Source organism: Corvus kubaryi, unplaced genomic scaffold (assembly GCF_017639235.1).
Source record: "Corvus kubaryi isolate FWS band 111438036 unplaced genomic scaffold, C.kubaryi_AGA036_p1.0 124, whole genome shotgun sequence".
In the NCBI taxonomy this organism is placed as follows: Eukaryota; Metazoa; Chordata; class Aves; order Passeriformes; family Corvidae; genus Corvus; species Corvus kubaryi.
Window position 1 is genome coordinate 1,619,448 of NW_024580659.1, and position 15,903 is coordinate 1,635,350.

At 43.9% G+C, this 15,903-nt stretch overlaps 1 protein-coding gene across 11 annotated transcripts in view; it reads left to right on the top strand.

Annotated features, from left to right (window-relative positions):
• Positions 1-15,903, top strand: part of LOC121660084 (6-phosphofructo-2-kinase/fructose-2,6-bisphosphatase 4) — a 67,670-nt gene that overhangs the window by 41,231 nt on the left and 10,536 nt on the right. For 7 of the 11 annotated variants that reach the window (XM_042019114.1, XM_042019068.1, XM_042019141.1 and 4 more), the window contains exons 11-14: positions 1,352-1,481; positions 1,841-1,903; positions 4,975-5,039; positions 12,974-15,716. In XM_042019114.1, the coding sequence (XP_041875048.1) occupies positions 1,352-1,481; positions 1,841-1,903; positions 4,975-5,039; positions 12,974-13,033 (318 nt within the window). In that variant the 3' untranslated portion in view covers positions 13,034-15,716. Of the gene's footprint in view, positions 1-1,351; positions 1,482-1,840; positions 1,904-4,974; positions 5,040-8,077; positions 8,341-12,973; positions 15,717-15,903 lie in introns of those variants that run through there. The other 4 variants (XR_006014548.1, XR_006014549.1, XM_042019078.1 and 1 more) reach the window with 2 other exon arrangements.

Below are 15,903 nucleotides of genomic sequence, written 5' to 3' on the forward strand. Positions count from 1 at the left end.
TTCAACTGTTGCAGATGCAAACATGCTGCTAAGATGGCTTATTTCTATTCATCCCTGCTCTTGGTGGTGGTTGTTTTGCAGGCAGCTCTGTCTGAAATGCTGGGGACATCTCCAGCCACATTATTAAACTTCTTGCCTCTGGGAAAATCAACTTGCTGATGTCTTTTCTAAAGCAGCCCCAGTACAGTGCAGCGATGGCCAGATGGTCACAGGGCCGTCCATGGGTGCTGAAGGTTTGGGCAGCAGGAAGGAGGGATCGGCCCAGCTGCTCCTGCTTGAGCTGTGGGGAGGCAGAACTCTGGCTTCTTTCTCAAGAGTAATCCCTGTGACAAGAGCAGTGTTCCTGGCAGGGTGACCCCGGCCTTGTTCATGAGGCAGTCATTAAGCTGCAAAGTTCTCCTCATCCATTTGAGCAAGGAGTGTTTGTTTTTCAAACCAGTTCGGTCCTGGGAATGGTGACAAGCATTTCAAACTCCCTCAGTGCCTTATGGGGATGAGTTGGTCTCCTTTACCCAAGGCAGTTTTGTGTCTGGTAACAATGTGAGGGGTTTGCACAGCTCTCCGGGGGCTTTCTGTTGTCCAGGGTTCAGTCAGCAGTGCCACTTTGTCCTGCCTGGGGACGAGGGCAAAGGCTTTCTGCTGCGCTTGGTCCCTGCCCTGCTGGGTGACAGGCTGAGCTCTCCACACGTGCAGTACATGACACATTCTGGATGTACTTGGCACATTTCAGAAGTAGTGTCTTTACCCTGTGTGTGAAAATTAACTGAGTCGTGCCCATGCAGGAGCCCTGCTGTTCACCTGCAGCAGCAATTCCCTGTGCACGGCCAGGCAGGACAGGTCACCAGCGAGTCCCTGTGCTGACTCTCGGTGGGATGGTGGCTGCCATCACCAGGCCAGTTCAGTGTGCCCACGGCTTGTTTTGAAAGGGCAGACTGGGCAAGTCAGGCTTTGTGAACTCTTTGCATGCTGACTCTTGGCTGGGCTTCCTAGATTTGTGCTTGGAAGAGAGATGCTTTTGAAGATGAGCTATGGAAAATAACGTGCAAGACTCGTATTTGCAGACGTGAATTAAATCTTAGGGATTTTTTGGAAATTCTTGATCAAAGGGCTAATTTAATAAAGCTTTTCTGTGAGAGAGATTTGTTTTGGTATGTGTATAATAAAATGTGTTACGTGTATGCTCAGGTCTGAACTGTGTTCTTAGTTTAAGGAAGATTACTACAGCAGTATTTGTCTGTGCACTAAACATTTAGAAGATGACTAATATGAAAGTAAGATCCCCTCTTCATACATATACTGTTCAAAGAGTTTTCCCTTTTTAATGTGCTGTGTGTTTCTCCTCCCCTCCCAGTCCTATGAAGATCTTGTTCAGAGGCTGGAGCCAGTAATTATGGAACTTGAAAGGCAGGAAAATGTGCTTGTCATTTGTCACCAAGCTGTCATGCGCTGTTTGCTTGCATACTTCCTTGACAAGCCCGCAGGTAAGTCTTCCTTGATACAGTACAAACAATCTGCTTTTTTGAAAATTTACTACTTAAGGTTCCAAACAGTAAATTCTGACAATTTGTTGTATTATCAGAGGCTGGTTTTGCTAGGCAAGTACCCAAGTGTAATTTTTCGTATTTGACCCCCATGTGAAACATGTTAGTTGATGTTACTGGGCTGCTTCTCACTTAAATACTGTGATGTTTGTTTTTTGCTTTGATTAGCATCTCTGTTGCACGGTAGGAAAACAGATATACTGTTAGGTAAAAAGCCATTCCAGTGGTTGACCTGAAACATAACAGAAAAGTTACTTGTAACCCGTATTTCATGACTAATTTGTGGTTTGATTTCTCAGAACAACTGCCCTACCTGAAGTGCCCACTGCATACTGTCTTAAAGCTAACCCCGGTGGCTTACGGTAAGTGCAATTAAGTATATTTAATGTATGTCTGGGTGTATTGTCTTTGTCATCAGCAAAGGCTGTGAAGCATTTAAAACACACTTTATTTTGCTTTAAAAGAGTTAGGTTTGACATTGCATGATGCCTACGGAGCTTTGTTAGAATAAATGAATCCTTTGGATTACACGTGCTTTGCCTTGTGCCAGGAAGCATGTATGTATTGCTGAAGGACTGAAACCACCAGTGGCTGTAACTGCTGGAGGGGACAGTTTTGTGCTCAGTTCATACTCTATTTCACTAATTCTTCTGGCAAACCATGCATTTACACGTCTGGTACAGCAAGATCTGAGTTTTTATTGATGTATTGGAGGGTACTGCTTTTCAGAAGACAGGCACAATTCATCTTGCAAAATGATGAATCTACACAAATGTGTTCCCTTAGCCTTAAATAACTCTGTTCTCTTTTCCTGAAGTATTTTTTCCATGGACCATCACAGTACCACATGAACTCACCTTGTTTGTTGATGTTGGCATTTGTTTGTCAGCAGCTGTTCCTGGTGATTGGCTCAAGGGCTCCCTGGGCAGTGTGGGGTGTGGGTTACAGCGTGCCCTGCTTGGGCTTTAGGCTGATTGCTGATGGGGTTTTGTGTGTGTTCCCAGTCCAGCTTAGTGTGTGCCTGCTGTTCATTTTCGTTAAGTGATGGCTGAGTTGTATCTGCTGATATCCCACTTCAGAAGATCATCTTAGGCAGAGAATTATCTGTACAGCTTACCAGGCAAAATGGATTGCCCAAAAATGTTGGTTCAGTCATTAATTGGAAGCTGTCTTTGATTGTCAGCTCTGAAAAGGAAAGGTCTACATCTGCACTTTGTTTTCTGTTAAGTTTCAAATCAAGTTGAAACAAAGAATATTATGAAACAAAGTAGCTGCTACACTGGGAAAGCTGTCTGAAGGAATTTTTGTGGTTTGATTGCAGTGTCCTCCTACAGGAACGACAGCCTGTGCTGTGCTGACACCTGGTGTTCCCAGCCTTGCATGACAACCTGGGGCTTTGAAAATAAAGATTCAGCGCAGTTAAAACTTGGGTTTTTTAAAACTGGATTCTTCTGACCTGCTAGGCTCTGCCTGTTTTCCACAGCAGGGTTTTGTTTTGGGGTTCAGTTTGGTTTTTTGGGGGTTCTCTGGTGATTTTGTTGTTGTTGCTGTTTTCCTTTCTTTTTTTGAGGGGGAGAGAAGTTGGGTGACAGTTCATAAATTTTAAGGGGGCCTGGATGTTTGCAGTGTTTGCTCACGCACTGAGGAAGGAAACAAAGTGGTATGAAACACTGTCCTTGCCCTTTTGACTTGAGTGAAAGAAATGCCATTGTCCTTTTTAAACTGTTTGATACATGTATCTGATGAGCACATTTCAGCCAACCTACATTTTGGGATTCAGCCATCTGAAAACACAAGGACTGTGCAAATTATTTCTGCAGTACTGGTCTATGGCACTGCTCCAAGCTGATGTGTCACTTGGCTCCAGCCAGGCAGGATGCAGGGTCAGACCTGGGGGTTTGATACCTCCCAGCTAAGCCTGTTCTGGGGAAATGCCTCCCCTGGGGGTTTGCTCTTCCTGGTGTTGGAGAGGAGCAGCATTCCCACCTTAAGATCTGATCTGCAGTAGGGGAACATCTGTTACAGCCTGACAGCTGGATCAGGGTAGATGAGACTTCTACCCAGCAGTCCAGGGCAGTGGTGGTCTATGGAAAGAGAAACTGCAGCTTGCTGTGGATATGAACTTGCTCATCAGTAATTAAAAACGAGCTGGGAGTATGCACATGGTGATTACTGTGGAGCAAGGCATGTCCCTTTAGTTTATATTTAAAGCTTTCCACATGATGCTCTCTTTGGATCTAAACTCAGCTCGTGAGAGGTCTCTGCAGTGTCTGCTGTGTAACAGTCGTGAGTAAAGGCCAGCAGCAGGGCTCAGAGCTTGTCTTGGCTTGGTCTCAAGGGTCACAGTGGATCTGTAGACAGAAGGATGAGTAAGGATCCTGTTCCACTGGTAGATGTCTGCTTTTCCTCCTTAAAATCTGTTTTATGGCTCACTGTTTCTCTGCATTCTGGCCCTCCCACAGTGGTTGCTCACAGTGTTCCTGACAAATGGGCTGTCTCAGAACAGGCTTTCCTAAGGGAAGGCAAATCCTGGCCTTACTAATCTATTTCTATTTTTTTTAAGGTGCAGTGGCTTTCTAAGGAAATCCCCTTTTTTTGTCATGTAGCAATTCTATGGAGTGTGTTACAGTTTTAGAGAACAAGTGAGGAGAAAAATCTGGAAACATTCTTGTGATAGAGGATGGACTCTGGTGTGTCAGAGGAAGTGACTATTAATGGATGTTGTGTAGGGTAGTGGTAGCTTGTAAAAGTCATGTTTGTGTGAGAGAAGCCAGGGTTTGGCAATCAGATACTGCTTGAAGTGCTGTGGCCATGGAGTAGTGAGTAGATATATCATTCTCTAAGTGGGTCAGTTGATACTACCTGGGAAATAGTTGTTTATTCTCACTTTTTAATTTTTCTTGCCTCACTGACATTTTGAGTTTTTGAATGCAAAGCAGAAGTTCCTTTTCAGGAGTCAGCTTTGAAGTTCTGTTTAGCTTTAGGTGTTAAAACTGCTTTGCACGTGCAGAGGAATGGGGGTTGCTGACAACACACACTGTACCTTCTTGTAGTTGCTTTTATGTTTAAAAAATGAGAGCAGCGTTTATCTTCTTAGAATTTCCATGTAATATAGAAGTCTAGGATGTTTAAAACACAAAAAGTTACAAATAACTTTCTCAGTGAATGTTTGTGTATGTTTAAAAAAATAATTTTTTTCAAAGAAAATAATGGTAAAGCTAAGGTGAGGAGATGGTTTATCAGATTGACAATAATATTCATCCAGGTGGAACAGATTAATTTCTGTAGCTTTAGCTCTCCAGAATTCAGGAAATTCTGGTATAAATCAGAAGGGAAAAGGGATTAACTTTCACCAACTCAAAGTTAGATTGTACTTTTTTTATAAGTTCGCTTTTAAAGCAGATGTATCTAAAAATGTGTTTTCTATCAACAGGATGTAAAGTAGAATCTATATTTCTGAATGTCGAAGCTGTAAACACACACAGAGATAAACCTGAGGTAAGAATATTTTTCAAATTGGAGAACTTGATGTACTGTCTGAGTTGATTTCCATTGTCCTTGTGGCTAGAATTGATTTGATAACTCAGCTGAGTGTATTCTATTTTACATGTGAAGCTTTGCTACTGGTTTACTGTGAGGGGGGAGCAAATTTTTTATTGACCAAATTTATATATGAGTTCTAGCTGGAATAGTTTATCTTTGAGAAATGAATGAGAATTTGAAGATGTGGTGTCAGTCTAAAAACTGTATAAAGTTCTGCCAGGCTTTGTCACTCAGCAGCAGTAGGTGTAGTCAACAGTTGTGTTACGAATGCCACGCTTATTCTGGGGAGAGAAATCATCAGCTTTTTCATCACTGTGGTTATTGCTGTATGAAAAAGAGGAATTTATGATGTCACCTGTGTTTTAAGCCAAAGCTGGAGAGGAAGACTAGATCTCGGGAAACAGCAGGACAACCAGGGGAAGGAAATTGAGCATGTTTGTGAAATGTAAGTGGAGAGATGTTGGCCCATGGGGGCAGCTCCGTGCCCTGCCTGTGTCAGGCACAGGCTCTCTGTGCTCCTCAGTGTTCACCTGAGCTCAGGCTGATTCTGCTGCTTGTGCCAAGCTCCTCCTTCGCTGCATCATGAAAGTTGTGTGAAATGCATCATGATTAAAGATCTCTGGTTCCCTTGCAGATGCTCATGCTAATGCCACCAGGCGTGGCAGTGATTCCGTGCTGAGGTTAGGAGCAGTGCCTACTGGTGAATTGGAAGTCAGTTTGATAACATGAGAAAAAAGGGCTGTGTTTGGTGGTTTTCAGAGCAACAGTTTATGGTGAAAAGAATATAGTGAGAAATGAGGTTTTATGTGTGTAGTCAAGAGAGCATGTGACACAAAGTGCCTTTCATAACTGAGGGTTCACTCCTGTGCAGAATTCATGCTGGAGTTCATTGCTGAATTCTTCTGCAAAGAAGTTTTGTTTTAATGACCTGGGTATTCCAAGTTCTGAAAATACTGACTTTTCGACATTTTGTCTTCAACAACTGCATTGAATATTTCCTCTCCTCCTTTTTCTGCTTGTTGTTCTGCTTTGCCATTTTGTATCTTAGTTTGATTTGTCATGTTTAGGAAATCTGGTCTGTGTTTTTGCAGTACCTAAAGCTGGAGAAGCATTGTGAAAATCCATGAGAGTCTCAGAGCAGTAGGTTATTTGTGTTAAATGGTGTAGATGAACATCTTTAGTTTGGCTGATCAAAATATCTGTGCTGAATTTACAGCTTGCTGAAATGTTGCTGAAAATGCCACTTCTCTAACTAAAGAGGTTTATTTCAAGGGGGAAAGCTCTGCCTGAATCCCCAAGTGACTCTCCACAAGTCTAGCAAGTGATGTGGCCACGCTGGCAACTGGTGTGGGGTGGCTGTATTCAGGTGCATGTAGAGGATCATGAAGACACTTCCATTGCAGTGGACTCAAAGACACAAGACTGATTTGAGTGAATGAATTCTATAAAAATAAAAAAAGGAGTAGTGGCATTTTCATAAAAACCCCTCAAATTCTCGTCTCCCTCTGCCCCAAAGGAAACCCAGCCTGGTGAATATGGATGATGTTACACTGTTCAGGTAGTGGGTCTGAATGAAGTGGGTCCTGTCCGCATTTAATTGCTGCTCAGAGGACAATGAAAATTTCAAAAGCTTTCATTTAAATCACCTACGAAAATGTTAATTACTTCTGTAAAATTAAGTTTTCAAGTAGTCTATTGAAGTCAAAGCATTTAATTAAATACAGTGTCACACAACAGCATTGTTAAACAATGAAACCATTGGATTGAGAATTGCCCAGTGTGCTGTTCTGTGACCCACCAGTCACTTGTAGTCTGTGCTCCAGAACAGTGCCCTCCTTTTGGGCTCAGCTGAAAACATCTATTTTCACATGGCAGAAAGCAGGCAAAGCTCTGGAGTGTTTGTGGTATGTGTGAACCTCAGAGTACCATGGTGATTTGTCTGGAGCAGATTGGAGCCTTGTTTTTGTCAGCATTGTAGTGGCTGAAGTTCTGACCTTTTCCAATGAAGGAGTCTATAGTCTTTTACAGAAAATAATTCAGGGGAGTTGCTTTAGCTGTTGTTGGGTCCCTTCCTAGGGCCAGAAAACAAGTGCTGGGGTGAAATGTCTGCTTTGCACATCTGGCTTGGTTGGTGAATAACAGAGAGGGCATTACTCATAGCCAGATCTCTTTTTTTATTTGTTGAGGGGATATGGGGAGGGAGAATATTAGTGCAAGGTGAGCTGGCTTACCACAGTGAGGAACAAGTTAAGACTAATAAAACCCATCAGTGTGAAGTTTGAAGATTTGGCAATGATTTGGCCTAAAACGGGTCTTGTAAGAAACTTCAGAACAGTTTATCATGGTCTGCTCTCTTGGTAGAAAGGAGAATATTAATTGCACAGGCTTTGGGACTTGCAGGAGGTGGTGACAAAGCAGATGTGATTCCTGACGTGTTTGGCTGCACTCGGGTCTTGGTTTCATTTGGTTTTGACATTCAACGCATCATTCAATTATTCATTGTTTTTCTGCAGCCTCTGCAAAAGGAGGGGAGATCTAGTTGGTGTGATCAGCCTTGAATGGTTAAGGTGTCTGAGAGCATATTTTTAATTTTGTTAGAGGTGGTTTGTTGCCTGTAACATAAACGTGTTAAAAATGGCACAGAAGCATGTGGCATTTCAGCAAAAGACTGGAAAGTTGCTCAGTGAATAGATGTGTTTGTGCTGAAGCACATGATTAGGTGGATTCCTGCTTGGGCCTGTAAAAGACTTCCTCTTAAATGTGACTGACTTGAGCTTTGGGTAGTGCTGTCAGCAAGGGAGCAGTGATCACTGTAAATACATTTTCCTGCTGTCTTGTTCTGGGACAGTGACCTGCTCTCGGGGTGTGGGGGCTAAAAACATCTCTGCTTCTCAATCAACCCAGCCGTGTACTTATGAAGGGATCTGATTGGTGGTTTTTGTTGGTCTTACTGCTGCATGATAAACATTCTCTATATTTTTATTATTGTACAGAATGTAGACATTTCCAGACCTCCTGAGGATGCACTTGTAACTGCCCCTGCTCATCAATGAATCCCGTGTGCTGACCAACTATTGAACTTGGGGTGCTGTTCTTGTCCTGCTACTTCAAAATAAATTGAAAAACTAATCATTCCAATCACTTTGAAATAAAAAAGCCCCACCCAAACCAAACCCATAACCCGAATCAGATGTTTGTACAGCGTGTGACTTTGAAAAAATTTATCAAATCACAATAAAACTGTTGCACTGGCTAACTTATTGTGGATGAGTTATCAAACCCTGGTCGGCTCTCACTGGAATGCTGGTTTTGTAAATTGCTGTAATTTAAATATCCTGCAGCATTAAGTTTTATTGTAACAGCCAGCAATCATTTAGTGTTAGTTGCAGTGTGTTTATGAAAGCCATGAAACACAACATCCCGTGTGAGATAAGAAAGTCAAAATTTGTTTTGCCCAGCAGAGCACCAGTATTATCTGTTTCAGGGCCTTTGGGAGTGATTGGTCTGTCGTGTAGTGTAAAATAACAACCCATAATTACTGTAAATCCCTAATCCCACTGATCCACAGCACTAGTGCTCTACATGTGCTAATTAATGATGTGCTGTTGGAGCAGGGTAGCGAGTTTTCACTCTAGTTCCAGGACAATTATTCAAAGACCAGGAATGTGTATAGATGTTTTTAGTAAACAACTTTTGTTAACAGCTGTTCTGCATTAACCAAGCTTTAGGGTTTGCCTGTGGGCAGAAGTGATTTTAAATTCCCTCTTTCCTGCTTTGTATGGGTGTGGGCGATGGAGCACATACAGCTCTGCCCCAGCTGCTGTGTGCCTGGATTTTATGTGGGCTCCAAGAAGCAGTGCTGACCATTCCAGAACAGGGAAGCAGAGTTAACCAGAGGATTTTGTAGCTGGGTGGTGGCTCCAGTAGATGCGGGGTCTCAAACCAGCAGGGCATGAATCCCAAACTGCTCGACAGGAAAGCCTCTTGCAGGAGGGAGGAGACCACAGGCTGTGGGAGATGTGGTGCCTTGGGGCCTTTCTCGTGGTGTTCCATGGGCAACACGAGGCTGTGGAAAGCACCTGTGCCATGGAGCAGGTAGCATTTAGGCAGGGAAAGGCAGAAAAACACTGAGCCTTGGAACTGTTTCCTGAGGTTGTGAAAGTAAGCGGGACTGTAGGTTGTGGAAAGCTTTTATCTCGTAGGTTTCTCAGGTGGTATGTTTTTCCCAAACGAAGACTTTGGAGTAAAAAACGAGTTCTGTATCTGCACTTCTAAAAAAAAACTGTACTGAAGTTTTCAGAAGTTTATAGTGACTGGGAATGTCTGCCATACCCAGACAACCTCCTGGCCAGTGAGCCTCCTGCTGTGGTGCTTGGTGTTTAGTTAAACCACTGTCCCAGAATGGGCTAAGATTGGCACAACCTGGATCATTTTCCTGTTGTTGACATGACTGTGATGTAGGAGTGTTTGGTCACTTTTCTGTGTTTAATTGCTCTGGGGTCTGGGCATAAGTTTTGCCTGCTCTACCCCCTTGCACACAATGAGTCTGGATTTTCTTACCTGACAGTGAGGTGACATTCCTGAGGGATCACAGGGATGCTTGGCCATAGTCAGGTACAGAGGAGCCACATGGAGACAGCTGGGAGTGCTGTCACCTCCACAGGCCACAGCTAAGGAAATACCATCTAAATGAAATTAAATACATTGCATTTCTGGTGGAGCCAAAATCTGTGCAGGCATTTGCTGTGGAAAAACTGCATTTTGCTGCTTGAAAAAGGATGGCTTGGGCTGTCAGAGAAAATGGAGGAGGAGGAGGATGACAGGGGCAGGAACTTGGCCAGAGAGGAAAGCAGAGTTTGCCTGCTCTGTGGCTGGTGGAGGTTGCAGAGGGAAGGGAAGCAGCAGGAGCACCCAGGACCTTCCACTCCTGCCAGCTGCTGCCAGCCAGATTTCCTGGGGCCGTGTCTGCATGTTGTTTTGTGCTGAGCACAGCACTCACTGTGCTGCTGTGTGCAACAGAGCGAAGTGGATATTTAAAAGCAGAATGCTCTAAGGGGTCTCCTCTTACAGCAGGATTGCTCAGCAGCCCTTGCTTTGTCAGTAGAAGAAAGGCCTGATGCTGGATGTGAAGCTCCAGCAGCGGTTCGTGGCACAGTTTGCCAAGGGGCAGCTGACTGATAGAGTGCTGGATGTTTATGCTGTGCTGTTTATTTCTCTGTTTATGCCTGTGCTGGTTCTTGTTTCCAGAAGTTCCTCCTTTTGCCTGCAAGAGCCTTTGTACAAGATCTTCCTGTTCTGCTGTGAAGATCACATGTAGCTGAGTCAAAGTAAAACTGAAAATGGGGCCTGTCCTGTTGGAGACCCACAGCGCTTTGCTGGGTGAGGCTCTGTCCTGTAGGAAAAAAAGTGTACAAAGGGCAGACCATAATGAGGAGACCAGCAACAGAGGTGTAGGAGGGTATTTGAGTTAATCTGTGTACTTTGAGTCTTTCTAGGAAGGACTGGGTGAGACGAACTCTAGTGCAAAGCAGAGTCAGACTCCTCCTGCCTCGGGGAGCAGGCTCTGGAAGCAGCAAGCTGCTGCTGGGGCTGGCCAAGGAAGAGGGTGCATGGCTTGGTACAAACAGCATTTAGGAAAGGTGTGTGGTTTTATTCCTCCTCCTGCGTTTCCCAGGCCATGTTGCTGCTGGTGTGTGCCTGTTCTCAGGATGGTTTGTGCAGGTGTGCTTTGGTGCCAAGCTGTTGCAGGGACACCTTTTGGTCCGAAAAGTAAGGCTGAAACCTCAGTCACCTTTCTAAGCAGCAGCACTGTCCATGTTGTATGGCTTTTCTCTCACAGTGCCCATGGCTGTTCTGGAAGTGGGTACAATCCCAGCTGCCCTCATCCCATCTAATGGGATTCCTGTGAGTAGGAATCCACTTACTGTTAATGAGGATATTGGTCCCTTTCTAAGCCCCTGTTCATCTGGTGTCGCTGCTGGCTGTTGTGTTTAATAAGCCCCTGGGGGTGTTTATCAGGGTTTATCCCAGTTTTCTTCCTTCAAGGTGACAGCTCAGCACACTTTGCTTCCACAGCCTGTTCGTGTTTACTCAAATTCCAGCTTTTTCTGCTTTCAGCTTTCTTGCCTGCTTATCAATATTCCCTATGGGTCTATCTTAGTTGTTAGAATGCTGCTTTTATCTGATACCTCTTATTGACTGAAATAAGCTGTATCTTCTGCCTTGCCTTAATCACCTCATTTCCTTTTAGCTTCATGTTTGAGCTGTCTAGTTCTTGCTGCTTGCAGACTAATTTCCAGTACCTCTGGATTCCTGCATTTTGATGCTCCATTTCATGCTCCATTTAATTTTCTTTGAATCAACATCAGATGTTCAGCTTAAAAGATTTCAGCCAGTATTCTGGGAGTGCCTGTGGAGACTGCTCTGCAGTCCCAGGGAATTTCTGGGTATGTTGCATCAGTTGCTAAGAAAAACACAAACAAACACACCAAATGCCAGCATATTATGTTGGTTTGTTGTTTTTTGGGTTTTTTTCCCCTAAAACCATGCAGAATATGACTTGTTTTGCCAACTCCTCATGTTATTAGCAGATACTGATGCTTTGTGAAGCTTTCCCCTTGCTGCTGAAGAGATGCTTCTTGTAGAAACTTCTTTTTCAAATAGGGTTGTTGCTTTGCTTTCCTTCAAAGAGATGTGAGTGGGTCAGGCCGTGTGCTGGCGGGTGCAGAGATTTCCAGTCCTTGGACAACTCTGTCCAGCAGCATTTGCTGTGTGTGTGTTCCCAGAAACCTTGGCATGGTGTTATGGTGGAAAGTGGGGATTTACCCAAGGGCTTGAAGGCTGGTGACAAAGGAAAGGGCTGATGTGGATGTAGGAGAACTTCTAAGGGCAGAGCAATGCTGGCAGAATTCAACCTCCAAAGAGAATCTGGTGCTGCTTATATCCTGCTTTCATAAGAAATGGCTGAAAAATCTAGAAATCAGGGTTGGGGAGGGCATTGAACTGCTTTTTGAGCTGTTGAGTTTTGACTGATGGAGTTGTGTGTCTGCATGTGCTGAGAGGGCCCCTCACTGTGTGCTTGTGGGGATCTCCTCTCCCCAGAGTTGGACTGGAGAGACTTGCTTTGAATGTAAACTCTAATAAATGTGGTTATAAAACCACGGGAGCATTCCCTGATGTCAGTGTGACATCTGCCACATGCCTGTGTATCCCAAAGTGCATTTTAAACTTTATGTTACCAGCCCTTGAGGAAACACTTCATGTTACCAGCTCTTCAGGGAGTTATTCAGAGTTCTTCCAGTGACTCGGCTGCTCACAGATAGGATCAGGACTGGCTTTTTATGGCTGTTGGTGTTAAGGAATCATTTCCTGGAGTGTGCCTGGAACAAGGAGAGGTGGGCTTCCCTCCCTCAAGATTTTATTGATTCCTGTGTGGTTTATGACCTTTGCAGTGTTCTGTTTTTCCTTACACTACATGCATAAAGACCGGGAGAGACAGTGGATTAGAAAATTGTGGTGAAAGCAGTGGTTAAAGGAAAAAAAGGTTTTATAAGCTGTAACATTGTGACCTGCATATGGTGTACAGGGGCTGATTGTCCCGCCAGACCTGGTGTGACACAGGTCTGAGGGATGCTTTTCAGTGGCACCAGAGATCCAGTAATTCAGGGGCTCTGTAAGGCTCCTGACACCAGGATGAGATCCAAGCCTGGTTCTGACTCCTGCTCAGGGCTGGGACCTTTCCTTGTGTTTTACAGAGCATTTTGAGGAAATAAGCGTTAAAATTTACTCACCTTTTGTGTCATGTGACAGCTGCGTGCTGAGCAAAACCCGCGGCTGCCTATGAGACCTTTGCTTTACAATTTAACTTTCTGGTGTCTTTAACTTTGCAGAATGTAGGTGTGAATCGGTCGAGAGAAGAAGCTTTGAGGACAGTCCCCACCCACCTATAGCTGCAGCTCCCGGGGCAGCAGCCCTTCCTCCAGCAGCTCAGGGCCCGGCGGTGTCGGAGCGGGTCGGGATGAATGCGCCTCCCCTTCCCCCCTTCGAGACATTTCGAATGTGATTCCGCTGCTTTGGAGAACACCTGTGCTCGTGGATAACTCCTGGTGCTGAAAGGTATCAGTAAAAAGATCGTGGGAAGCAGAGTAGAGTTGGTTTTAGACTTTTCCTATGTAAATTTGTGCAGTTTCAATGGGTTTTTACTGTTCATCTGTGGATAATGCAAGGTGGTTAATTGCCTGTGTTGATTTTACTGGCAGATTTTAACTAGGTTTTATTTTCTTTTGTGTTTTTTTTTCTAAGAGTTCTCTTATTTTTACTGTGAATGATTGCCTAGAATTACATGGAGTTTTTTTGATAGCGTATTTAACATGGGCAGAATTCTACATTTTGAGCATTGGAGGCTTCATGTTGCAAAGCTGCTTTAAGTGGGGAAGCCCATCAGCTCTGATAATTATCCTGTGTTTTAAATTGAACTTTACTTTGCCAACCACAACTTAAAATTTTTCTGGAAGTGCCGAAGGAGATGTTCCCTTTGGAAAATCAAAGCATTAAAGCTGGATTTGCTACCTGGAAGATTCTGCTGTTTTAGCAAGATTTTAACACTTCCCAGAGACCAGGTGTATTTTGGAGGGCAGTGGGGGACATGAGTGTGAGTGACAGCTGGGGAATGAATCAAGAGACAGATGGAGAGAGACATGTCCTTTCTGCTGCAGTTAAGGGAGGGGATGAGCAGCTTTTCTGAGTCTGGAAGGGAGAGGAAAAGGATTCAGCCTGTGAAGGGCTGGAAAAGCTGCTTGTCTTCTTAGTGTTGTCATTATATTTTTAGGGAATTTTTGGAATGAATTTCAACATAAAAGTATATGTTTCTCTTTTATAGCCACATTTAATACGTACATCAGGAAACAGTACAGAAAGGTTAGGTGAGTTTAACCATTCTCATGCAACAAAAACACCAGGTAAATTCTGAAATAATTTTTAACATGGCACACCTGCCTTGGGGTTTTTTGTATTGTTTTTAAGCACCTTCCATCATCCCAATTCTTTGTTGCTCTTTTATGCCTAGTGAAACTCCAGTGCTAGAAATGGAATTTTCTGTGTCTGTTGAGGTCCCAACCTTTTAGCTGTAGTAAATCAAAGTGTATTTTGTATGTGCGTTACCAGACAACTGAAGTGAGCTGTCAGCACTGCTGCTGGCTCTAGCTCTAAATGAGGAGAACTATTCTTTGGTAGTTGGACTGTGTTTTTTCTAAGGATTCTCTCCAATTAATTGAGCTTTTACTGTGTGAGTTGTTGGGGTTGTTTTGTTGTTTTGGTTTTCTTTCCTGAATTCCTGTCTGAAATACCAGGCCCTGGTAACATAGTTTTGCAGGCAAGGGCTAAATTGTCTTTTGTTTGTGCAGGGTTTATAAAATAATGTGCTGCTGTTGTGATTCTTTTTTTTTAATAAGCTAAATTCAGCAATATATTCAGCTCTGGAAGTAAGCCATAGTGCATTTCTGGGTTCTGTTTCAGAAGAGGAATGTGTAGGTGCAGGATGACCAGAAACACTTGCTTCAAGCGCTGCTGTCTAAAGCTTTGTGTGTGTGTGTTATGGTAATGCCATTTCAGACCTTTATTAATTCAGCTGTGCCCGTAGTTGTGGGGTGAGGAGAGAGCCTGCCTGGCACTGCGCAGAGGAGTGAATTTATTGATGTGTCATTAACAAGGCCACCTTTGTGGCACAACTGAAGGAGTAATTTCCCCTCCCACTCTGGCGTGGGAAAGCTGGGCTGTGCCCCAGGCAGCCCTTGCTCCTCTCCCGGGACCGGAGTGGTGGTTAAACGGTTTTTACACTGAGAATGTCAGGTTTTAGCTGTAAAAATCCCAGGAGGTTGCATTAGAAAAGTGGGATTTTACAGCTGAAGAAATGTGGGAAAAATGTTTCCCCACTGAGAGCTGAGCCCAGGGGCTGCTTCTCTTTGCTGGCGAGCACGGCTTGAGGTGTCTCCTCTTTCCCTTTGTTTTACCTCTCTGACCTGTCAGAGGTGCTGTAACATCCTCCAGGCTACATGTTCTATGTACAGTAGGTATTTTTATAGCCTGCTTTCGAATATACTGTGATGAGTGTTTTACTACAATGGGTGTTCAGTAAGAGAGTTGTATACAAGTGTAAATAAACTATTGTGCTGATACTTGAAGAGAAAAAAAAAATGAAGTTGTTGGTTCTATGGTAGGAAGGCACTAAATCAGTGACTGCATCTGACCCTGGCTGGAGAGAGCAGGTGTAGATGATGAATGTAGATTTGAGGTGAATGTAGATTAGGAGTGATGGGTTCTCCCAGGGTGTAACTGTAACTGCACAGTTAACTGGAAGGCACAGTTAAGAATTGCAGATTATTGTCACTTTATAAAAGTGTGTCCTCCCCACTCCTGACAGAATAGTCACTGACAGGGGAGGGGAAACCCTTGTCCTGACCTTCTGTGTTTGTACCGTTTTACTGCCTCTGTTCTGTGTGTGCCTGGCTCAGATGCAGTCTTGAATGGGGTTAAACCATCCCTTCTTACATCGTTGGCCTTCATTGTGATCGTTCAGACAAATGTAATCATTTGACCTTTGATCCAAGTAATAAAGATCAAATGCTACCACGTGCACTGATCTGTGTTTCTTTCTGTGTCCATTTCCAGTGGCTGAAGTGCCAGGTGAGTGTTCCCAAGCCTCAGCAGGGTTCCACAGCTTCCACAAGCGGGGCTTAGGGCGCTTAGACATCAGTGTAAGGATTAAATTAATTCACCCTGTGGCTGCTTTACTCTGCAAATAACTGTGATTCAATAATGGAGG